At 39.7% G+C, this 11,032-nt stretch overlaps 1 protein-coding gene across 2 annotated transcripts; it reads left to right on the top strand.

Moving 5' to 3' along the window:
* Positions 1–1,977: 1,977 nt before the first annotated feature.
* On the top strand, positions 1,978–9,993 carry smarce1 (SWI/SNF related BAF chromatin remodeling complex subunit E1). 2 transcript variants are annotated; one of them, XM_085912674.1, is made up of 11 exons: positions 1,978–2,145; positions 2,736–2,784; positions 3,000–3,043; positions 3,231–3,329; positions 4,261–4,341; positions 4,641–4,772; positions 6,358–6,529; positions 7,917–8,089; positions 8,171–8,272; positions 8,656–8,920; positions 9,035–9,993. In XM_085912674.1, the coding sequence occupies exons 2-11, from the start codon at positions 2,778–2,780 to the stop codon at positions 9,238–9,240; spliced, it is 1,281 nt and encodes a 426-aa protein (XP_085768800.1). In that variant the 5' UTR covers positions 1,978–2,145; positions 2,736–2,777; the 3' UTR covers positions 9,241–9,993. The 2 variants fall into 2 exon arrangements, with proteins under 2 accessions (XP_085768800.1, XP_085768799.1); XM_085912673.1 differs by having other exon boundaries at positions 3,231–3,335.
* Positions 9,994–11,032: the final 1,039 nt, after the last annotated feature.

Here is an 11,032-nt window from a genome sequence, read left to right as displayed (position 1 = left end):
GTTGTGGATAATTGCAACCTATCAGACCTGACTTTGGGTGAGAGGCGGGAAACCACTTGGACAGATTACCAGCCAGTTTGCCTGGCACATAGAGACAAACAATCTTTCAAACTCACATTCCGTACCCTGAAGACAATTTAGTATTCACTGAATCTAACATTCATGTTTATGAAATGCTAGAGGAAGCTGCAGTACCGCACCCAAAATCCATGTGGAGATTTGAACCCAGATCATCTGACTGTGAAGCAGATGTGTTAACCACTTAATGCAATGTGCTGCCATGAAAATACATGGGTGTGCTGGGTTAGGGTTAGTCACCTGACATTGCATACACACTGGACTGAACACCAGCCAACCGCAGTGAACGTATGTAGTGATATGATTAAGAAGTCCAAATTCTTATTATTTAGTTTCCTCACTTTAATGTTAAAGCTCATCCATCCATCCGTCCATCCGTACATCCATCGGTCCATTTACTTATCCAGGGTCGGGTCGCAGAGGCAGCAGCTTCAGCAGGGAAGCCCAAACTTCCCTTTCTCCAGCCATTTCTTCCAGCTGTTCCGGAGGGATCCTAAGGCATTCCCGGGCCAGTCGGGAGACATAATCTCTCCCTCCAGCATGTCCTGTGTCCTTTCCAGGCTGTCTTGCCGGTGGGACATGCTCAGAACAGCTCATCAGGGAGGTCTCTACCTCATGTGGCTCCTCTCAATGCGGAGGAGCAGCGGCTTGACTATGTTTCTAGCATATATAACATGTTTATAACCTTTTAAATTAAGTTTTGCCATTTACAAACATTGGTTTAATCATTGTTGAGTGAATTCACGTTATTGTAGTCCATTGGTGGACTGGGTCCTTTTTTTTTTCTGACTGTGCAACTTTGACCTCACAGTTCAAAGGGGCACACTATTCCTAATTGTAAGTGGGAGAACTCTGACTTTGCACTTTCATCGAATGCAGCCTATATCCTCTCAAACTCAACTGCCAACATGGCTGACATACATATACTAACAAACACACCACTACACCGGGCTAGTGGCTTCTATATTCCCGTCAGAAATCTGCGTAGACCCACTAAAGCCCCTGCAGCATTAGATTTTACATTTGGAAATATATTTTTTATTTAATCAAGTTTAAACAAGAGAAAGAACTTCTAAAGTTACCATTCTGTTCCAATTAAATCCCCATTTCCTTGTTTGTGCTGGACCTGTACCCCGTGTGTGTTTGGGAAGGGAGGGGCGGTAGGAGTCTTTCATTTACTTGCACATTTGGTTTAAGATATTGCCACTGCCCCATGTGATCACGGGTAATGTTGTTGCTTAATATGTATTCTTTGGACAGTGGACAAATAGTTACAACTTTTATGTCAACCATGCTCATGCAGTGTATTATATTTTCACTTGGGGTCAGGGGCAATAATTGATTATGATAAATTCTAAGAAATTATTACTTTATTAAGTAATGATTGATTATTTTATCAGCCACCCCCCCCCCCCCACACACACACACACACACACACACACACACACCTCTTCTGATCTTTGAATGATCTCAATGTACCAGAAGGCAACACAATCAATTATCATAAGAAAAACACATTTCATTCCGGTTGAACGGATAGAGATATAGGCTAAACCCAGAGAGCTTTCAGCTGTTTATATTAAGGGAACACACTATTACAACTAAAGACTTTTGGCAGCTCCAAAAAATGTGAACAAGAATGCAAAGCATGTCACCTTTCATAACACTGGAGCATTGAAAAGAGAAACATCGATTTCTCCTACAGCTCTACACACAGTACTGGATCCTGTTGATAAATAGAACCAGTCGAGTCTAACTAAAGCATACATTGCGTCCAACAATTATATTTGCATTTGCTTTATTGTTTCATGCCTGTCTTTTTCAACAGAAATTAAGAATATCATAATATCAGACATCCTTGCATTGAGAAAGCAGCGACGCAAAAAACATTAGGGAGGCGGGGTGAAGTGTGGTTATGGTGTGTGTCCATTGGCGGCGGTCGAGAAGCCTTCATTCATCGAAACGCCTTCCATTCGTTTTAGTGTGAAACCGGGCCATCTGCGCAAGTTGGCTGGTTAACATTCGAGTCAAAGCGTATGATACTATTGAGGTGACTCGGCTTTTAGGGTGAGTTTGCCCCCACCTCAACGTGTTATCATTAGAAATGACGAGAAATCGTTTGATTGTCTTACCAAGACGTTACTACGTCAATGCAACTCGTTAGCACGCTCGTGAAGCTAAGTCAGCATGCTAGCACCAAGCATTTGCTAACTTCTGTAATCTGAGCATTTGTCCTACATTGTAAATTCCCTTATAAATCACCACCCCTACATCTTATCTCTTTCAATTCCCCACTAGAAAATTACTGATCTCTGATTTAAGTTTTACCCCAGTGTTTCAATTCGAGGGCTCGCACGCTATCGATCTAATGTTATTGTCTGACTTGCTCGCTTGTTAGCTTAGCATTGCCGCGTTATTTTGTACTCCGCAAGAACGAATCGTTTCCCTGATTCCTATCATTGCGCCGAGTGCTATTATTAAGTAAGTAGCTTACTTGATATGGTGCGAAATTATTGCATGAAGTCCCGGCCTGGCACGACATTACCTTACCCATTAGACAGCCCTCATTCAAAGCTAGCGTCTTCCAAGTTTTAGGAACAACTTATAGATATGCCGATGCGCATTTATTTATATGTATTTCTAAATGTGTGTTATAGATTTGATGACTGGCCCGGATCAAAACCTGAATCAGTGCCACGATGTCTAGTAAGATATTATTTTAATCTTGTGTGATAGGGGGGGTTAAACTGCTTGGAAAACGTGTTAATAATGTGAAGTATTTATAATCGAGTGGGAATTCTTGCTGCACGGTAAGTATAAATGTTTTTAGGAGGCAAGTTGAAATGATCATAATTTTTAAATGATTATAAATTTCGATTATAATAAATATATTTTTCATTGTGCCTATTTTCAATTTTCAGAGAGGCCGTCCTATGCTCCTCCCCCTCCCCCTGCACCTACAACTGTAAGTATAGCACATATTCAACCTCAACTAATGACTTGGTATCGGAGTTATATATATTTTCATAAATGTTCCCGCTTCTGTAACTGCTACTGCAATTTCTTTTGTTCTCATATACTCATATTTTCTGGTTTCTTTCCTATCTTTAAGACATTTCTCCTTTTTTGTATGTCCCATTTGTTTCCAATAGCAAATGGCCAATACGGCAGGATTTGTGGGGTACAACCCCTACAGCCATCTGGCCTACAACAACTACAGACTGGGAGGGAGCCAAAGCAGCAACAGTCGGGTAACGGTATGAATATTGTCATAGCAAAAACAAAGATGCGCATCTATCTAAAGATGTGTATCTATTTGTTTCCAGTAAATTCAATACACTACACTGCAAGTTGGCTTGCTAAATTTGTCACTTGTCTCAAGAACCTGTGAGCATCCCCAAAAATGCAGCCATTCACCTGACTCACCTTTGTCTGAATACAGTGTGTCAAGCTTTGCACCTTCTCTCTTTAAAGAGTATTCAGAAAACAGTCTGAAACACAGCATTCCAAACTGCTTTTGCTGAGTCCTGACTTCATAATAGTGCAGACTGGCTTATCATCAGTTTATTCAAACACCACCTGCCTTGGATTGCTGCATTTCCGACAGCCATGTTGAGTAACCCATGCCATTCCTGTTGCCATGGAATTATTTGCTTGCTACTTGGCATGATTTTGGCAGCCGAACAGTAATTCAGTCACTGCATGAAAGCTGTGCTTGGCTAACTCTGATAATGGCGTCATGCCCCATAGCAGACGAATCATTTGCTCTTTAATTTTTTACGTTTGGCTGATTCTACTCTGTCATAGTGTGGTACTGCACTTTTTTAAAGAGATTATAAATGTTGGTGGCAGTTGTGCTTAATTCCAAGTAGTTTTTCTTTTACACAGCATACCCTCAAATATAGTCATATAGTTGGCATGGTTTCCGGATATTAATGAAGGGCCAATGAAGCTTCAAGATGATTCATGAATCCGCTGTGTTTACTTAGACCTCGTGATGGCACTCGCTGTTCACCGAAGAGCTGAAAGCCCACCGACTTGCCATTTCTTAAAACCCTCACTTTAAACCAACATTGCCATCTTGAGGAGCCAAAGAATACAACAACTTGTTCATGAAGCTTCATTTTCCCATCACTAGTGGATATTGTATAATCTCTCTGTTTTGTGCTTTTCTTTTGTCAGAATTCCTCTGGAATAAATATACCAAAGCCACCCAAGCCTCCTGATAAGCCACTGATGCCGTATATGAGATACAGTCGTAAGGTAAGTACTGTACACTTTGTGAAATCTTTGTGTTTTGATTCATCATGTGCGCAATTGGAACACTTTAACCATTTTTGTGTATGTCAAATATAAACTGTTCGAAATGTCAGTGTTGCTTATCAAGGTAGGTGTTTTAAAATTTAGCCAGTACACACTTAGGACAATCCTTTATCAACTTTGGAGATGGAGTTTAAAGCACACGGCCTCCTCTGGTTTGTGACCTCTCTGCAAAGAGATAACCACTTATAGCCCCTCCAACCCAACCCAATCCCACCCCCATGTCTGGTTCTCATCACCAGGTTTGGGATCAAGTAAAAGCCTCCAATCCCGATCTGAAGCTATGGGAAATTGGGAAGATAATCGGTGGCATGTGGAGGGACCTCACTGATGAGGAGAAACAGGATTATTTGAATGACTACGAAGCAGAGAAGGTTGGTTGTTTTACAAAGAATGTTTGTGGGTCTTTCATGACTGATGACCACGAGATACAATGAATATAAAACATTGACACACCCATGTTCAAATCTTTTTTTGTGTGTGTGATATAAATTAAAACCACGTGACCGCAATAAAATAAGATAACTTTCATAACTCATCTGGGGTGAAAAAGGGTGGTAGCTACACAACATTAAATCCTGATATAACTGGAGAAACCAATTTATATTCAATCTCTGGTAAATGGGAGTCAACACACAACAGCAAACATCCAAAGTTCCCCACATAAAAGTTCAGATATTCTAGTAATCTGTTCCCGACATCTTTTTTGCCTTCTAGCAGAAACCTAAACACTTTGAACTAACGCTGGCTGATATTTAAAACTTTATAATTCTTTCCATCTTTACTAATACCTCAGTTCAATAGTTCAAAAGCATGATGTTGCCACTACTTTGCTTCAGTGCAGGCATGTTCATTTGGTTTGCTGTGTTTGCAATTTAGGGCTGGATGATATATTGTCATCGTAAAGAAATCAACATGAACATTCAAGATTTTAACATTGAAATTAGGATGATATCAGTCATGTGACCTTATCAGGCATGTATTTCATGTAAAGGTCCGTCACCAACTACATGACTCTTTTTCAAGTTTGGTGTTGATCGACTGGCTGAAGCCAGCCAATACAAACCTACTTGCGTAGGTAGCAGGAGGGAGCAAGCGGAAAAGAAGTGGTAGACTATATTTTCACATTCAATTAACCTGCTGCTGTGATTGTTTTGTACATCTCATTGTATTTAACAATGAATAATTTTGCCAGAGGCCTACATCTTCCATTTAAAAAATTTCAGCCGGTCTACAATTATGGCAGCAAAAACTGTTGCCAATGCAATATTACCCCTCCCCCCAACTGATTCAAACTAACTCTGGAATTACCTCCCCTAAAATGTGAGACAAGTCCTTTGTTTTTAAAAATAAATTTTATTTGGTTTGCAACTGACAGCGTTATTGTACAAGTACTGTGTATTATTTTGTTTTCACGGTCTTTGTCGTTGTCCCAATGTTATATGTGAAGTGTTTTATTACAGCTGCAGTTGTTGTAAATTGCACTATGTAAAAAAAAAAAAAAAAAAAAGTTGGATTGTTCTGTAGGATGTGTCTCTTAAATGTCAAGAAAGGCTTGAACATGTAAACCTTTGGGGTTAATGAGTGGAACTGCGGCAGATGTCGGCTCCCATTTAACACGAGTTTGAATGTGATTGGTCAATTCTGAACACAACCTGTTCTAAGAGAGTGTTCCAAATTTGCAACCACATCATTCCTTGTTCCCCTCTCTGAAATGCTTTTCTTTCAGTTGTGTTGTGCAGGTTATAAGTGGGCAAATGATCTCTGTCTCTAGTTTTATATTACAAAAATATTTGATCGGCCTTGTGTAGAATGACGTGTCTCCGGAAGTTTCGGGTCCCTCCAGTCCTCATTGCTTCCTGTATAACAATCCCGCATAACCTCTTTTCTTATCTTGATTTTAGCTGGTGTGTGCGCTTGCTTGCCTTCTCCTTGTAATTCTTGTCATCTCCAACATAGATTGAATATAATGAAAGCATGAAGGCCTATCACAACTCACCAGCTTACCTGGCCTACGTCAATGCAAAAAGCCGTGCTGAGGCAGCACTCGAAGAAGAGAGCCGTCAACGGCAGTCTAGACTGGATAAGGGCGAGCCATACATGAGTATTCAGCCTGCTGAGGATCCAGATGGTAAGGCCACTCACTCAGCTTCCTTTGAAATCCACCACACATTACAACACAGTGTGGCAATTACTTTAGTGGGACCACACAAACTGTTCTCGTGTATTTTCCACTGGCACCACTATTTTAACTCCCTTTTTTTTGTGTGATTTAATTTAGGAGAATTTTTGTTTCAGAGTGGCCAATATTCTGCGAAATGCACTTTTTTTTTTTTGTTCCTGTTTTAATCGCACGCACACCAGAAGAATATGTTAACATGAGCTACACCCATGAGAAGGAAATGATGCTTGCACTGAGTGTAGATGCTGACAGTGGAAGATAACGAAATTGAAGAAAATTACAGATAACAGCACTTGGAAAGTAACAAGTCAGGCCATAAAATCCCCAGGGTTCAGAGGAGATCTCATGTCCACATTGTTGGTCACGTACAATTAGCTCCTCATCATTCAGATTGTGCTTCATTACTTGATGTCTGAAAAGATTTCAACCCAAGTACCGGTTTTTGACATGAATGCATCAGACCTGAGTGAGTTTCATATATTTGTGCAGTCTTTACTTTAAAAAAAAAAAAAATATCATAGAAGATTATGTATAAGTGCATTGTTGTACTAAAATGAAGCCATGACTATGAGATAATTTTACCTAAATTATTAGCAAAGATATCTACCAATAAAATAATTTCAAGCTTGCATCATGCAAACTGATCAGGATGTCTGAGCACTCCTTCAAACAGCAAGGCTTATGTAGTAATAGTCGTTTTTATAATTCTTATATTGTTCTATATGTCCTGTAAAGCGATTTGTTTGTATTGTATTATGTATTGTATCGTAAGATGGCACAACTGTCCTGTTGTTGTTTTCACCAAACCTTGATCATTTGTGTGCAGGACAGTTTGGCCCTTGTACAGTACATCACACTGAGTGATTTCAAATGCTGTGACCAAAAAAGTTAGGATAACTGTTAAAGGTCACTCTGATTAAAAAAGTATGGATGTTGATGGAAAGATAAAAACCTGTTCCTCGCAATTGCTGTATTATTCCGTGTTAGTGTTTGTATGCCCCTGTTTTAGCTAGTCTGGTACACATTTGTTTTTCTTAACCGTCATAAGGTACACTTGAAATAGCATGCATTTGTCATAGACACCCCCCCCCCCAACCTTTTAACTACTCAGTATGGCTAACTTTCATATACTTTCTTTGGGTTGCCAAAAAGGCACGCTTTATGGCAACTGTAAATTTCATACCTTATTTCAAAAAACACTGAACATGTCATAACATATCAGATAGCTGTAAAGGTCAGTTTTCCGTTAATATGTTGCTAAGTCAATTGTTTGCACAGCTTTGAAAATACACTTCTGAGGCTGTAGTTAACATGCAGCTTTTTCATGTTTTTCTAGATTACGATGATGGATTTTCAATAAAGCACTCTGCAGCAGCCCGTTTCCAGCGCAACCACCGTCTGATCAGTGAGATTCTCAGTGAGAGCGTAGTGCCTGATGTGCGCTCTGTGGTCACAACTGCCCGTATGCAAGTCCTTAAGCGTCAGGTCCAGTCTTTGATGGTTCACCAGGTATTATCAAATTGTATACGTAGGTCCAGAATGTTGGTAGTATTTGGTAACGGTTGTCTCTGGTTGTCTCTCCTACCACAGAGAAAGCTGGAAGCAGAGTTGCTTCAAATTGAAGACCGCCACCAGGATAAAAAACGAAAATTCATTGAAGCCACAGATTCGTTCACAAATGAGCTCAAAAGAGTATGGCCTCTTTTTACCTTCAAACAGTGGTGAAACGTTCCCACGCCAAGCTCATTTTGCATGTTTAATAAACTGTACAGTGAGCAGCTCTGGTTAAGTGCCAGGCTACATCTGCCCCGAGCCACAAGCTTCTGTTAATTTTATCCACATGTGGCAGTCACAAAGCTGTAATCTAAAACATTGTTGACTCCAAAATGAATTGCTGCATTTGTGGGTGCATTATCAACAGCTTACAATAGGTGGTGCCATTTGCCTCATTTGATGTTCACTATCCATGACAACGTTAGAATTATCAAAACATGAGGCTCCTCCAAAGAGTAAAATGTTTTTGACAATCCAGATGTTTGAATGATACTCATTCTGTATCTTGTTTTTTTTTCCAGCTTTGCTGTATGAAAGTAGAAGTGGATATGGAGAAAATATCTGCAGAAATCTCTGCAGCAGAAGAGGCAGCCCGCAAACGGATGGCTGAACGGGAGAAAGATGCAGGTGACCGGGGAACAAAAGAGGCTCCCACTTGTGGCCCAGCAGCAGCAGCGGCAACAGCAACAGAAGAAGAAAAACATGGCAAATCACAGCCAAATCCCCTCGGTGAAACTGCCAATAAGGCAGCTGAGAACAGTGAGTTTGTCTCCAAAGATCCATCAGGTGAGCCATGTAACCAGTCAGATGATTATGTCTGGCTCACAGAAAAAAAAACTATTTTCTGTCTCGGTTTTTGTTTTGTTTTAATGTTCTTTTCCCACTCGTTCACTTTTGCAGGGAAGCCGAAGGCTGCAGAGGAACTTCAGGAACAACCCGGCAGCGAAGAGGGGGCTTCAGAGGACAAGGAAAGTGTCCTCGAGGGAGCCATGGAGGAGGGAACCAGTGACAGTAACACAGGTTCTGAAACCACTTCTGCTCAGACAGAAGATGCTTTGACCAGTGAGCCATCTGAGGCTTCCGGCAGGGCAAGATCAACCCACTGAGTCACGCCCCTTTGTCGGAACTATCGAACCGCCTTTTTATCTTATGGACGCTCATGAAGTTAACCATCTATTATCTCCTCTCCACCCCAAAAGTAGGCATAATAAGAGAAGCTCTTTGCAGCAGAAGTCCGCAAATTCATTGTTGTTTGAAAAGTAGTGTGCCACAGGAGCCTGCCTAAAGTAACCAATCCACAGAAAGAACTGATCTAGACCCACTTAAGCAAATATCGTTTCATAACTCTTATAAGGTGTTAAACAACCTCGTGAATCAATGTCTGCTAGTGTAATTGTCATTTTTTGCACGTTTCAATTCCGAATAACTCTTAGTTTTTCTAAGGACTCGTGTGATATTAGCAGTAGACTCTGTATTGGTATTACGGTGACTGTGAGAGTATTTTTATGTGGGGTCGTAGTATAGTGATGCGAACTATCGCACTTGTTCTTCATTTGTTATGTTTTTGTTATTCTAGTCCATCTAAAGGTTTTAGATATATCACACAGTCATCCTTGCTGTACAATGATCAGATGATCACCAGTATTCTCAAGTTTGGTAGCTGTCAGTCAAATCGAGAGCAGAACATGCTCATATCTAAACTTATTAAGATATTGTCCATACTGCATATGAGGTTTGCTTGGATAAGAATAGCTCATCCATGCTATCATACAACAGCATGAACAGTCCAGAAAATGCAATTTTAAATTTTTTTTCTTGTTCACATTTCTGCCAATAAACTTTTTTTATTCTTAAAGAAACCATGTTTTTTTTTTTTTAAATCTTTTTTTTTGGTATAGAAATTGCGAAAATGGTGTCAAAAGTGGGATTACTCATCACGGGAAAATTTATAGATAAAGCCAGCTACTGCACCGGGATAAGACGAGTTGGCTAATCATCAAAACTTGTTAGGCAATGTCATTTAGTGATGGGCAAATGGAGATTCAAATTTGTTATATTAATTTTTGTTTTGTTTTACTTGGTTAGTCTGAAAGCACACGGATTTGCAATGTTTTAAGCCTCAGCAGTGAGGAGTAAAAAAATTCATACAACTGGTTCATGAAGCATATTTACTATTTGTGGCATTTATTTTCCCATCACAATTGCCATTTATTCAAGTGGTCTTCAGCAAGTCTTTGGTATGCTCATCTGGGATGTACCAGGATTTAGGGATCTTTGGGAAATCAATGACAACTCCTAAATCATTACTGCATTTTTTTAGCAAAATAATCTACGACCTCTTTCGATTGTGGGTCCTTTGAGTCGTCATTGCATTCCCTCACACAAACACACTTTACATGTGTGTTTGCTTGTGTAGCGTAACCATGAACATTTGGTTCCAGTTGGGCATTCTCTAGCATTGGAAGTGCAACACTTCTTCCTGACATAGTGTTCATGTCTAATGGAATAGAATATTCATTTTTGAGTCCTACAATGAGGAACCAGGTTTTACAACCAGTAAGTGGGAAGCATAATTATACATTAGCCCAAACAAAATGTAGCCAAAGTGACGGCTTACACAGTGTGTCATTGCCATTCAATTAACACTTTGAGTGTCAGAGTTATGCTGTTTGTTCCAAAATTTACTGTATAATGGCGGCATAGTTACACTTAAAATGGTTTATCACCCAATAAGAAGACCAAATGATTCCAAGAGAAAAAAACAATTTGTTGTAAAATATTTATGCAAAGGGAAAATATAAATAAATTTATCTTGAAACAAAAAAAAAAAAGCCACATTTGTTGCAGAGAAAAGTGAAAAGAGTACATAACAGTTTTCTCAAAATCCTAAATGTAACT

Source organism: Syngnathus leptorhynchus, chromosome 5 (assembly GCF_054491065.1).
Source record: "Syngnathus leptorhynchus isolate UIUO chromosome 5, UIUO_Slep, whole genome shotgun sequence".
Taxonomy (NCBI): domain Eukaryota; kingdom Metazoa; phylum Chordata; class Actinopteri; order Syngnathiformes; family Syngnathidae; genus Syngnathus; species Syngnathus leptorhynchus.
The sequence above is the reverse complement of the archived record's forward strand: the minus strand, read 5'-3'. Positions and strand labels throughout refer to the sequence as shown.

Coding starts and splice junctions, on each gene's coding strand:
- smarce1 (XM_085912673.1), top strand. Junction 6,530..7,916: donor GCCTGCTGAGGATCCAGATG/GTAAGGCCACTC, acceptor ATGTTTTTCTAG/ATTACGATGATGGATTTTCA. Junction 8,273..8,655: donor TCACAAATGAGCTCAAAAGA/GTATGGCCTCTT, acceptor TTTTTTTTCCAG/CTTTGCTGTATGAAAGTAGA.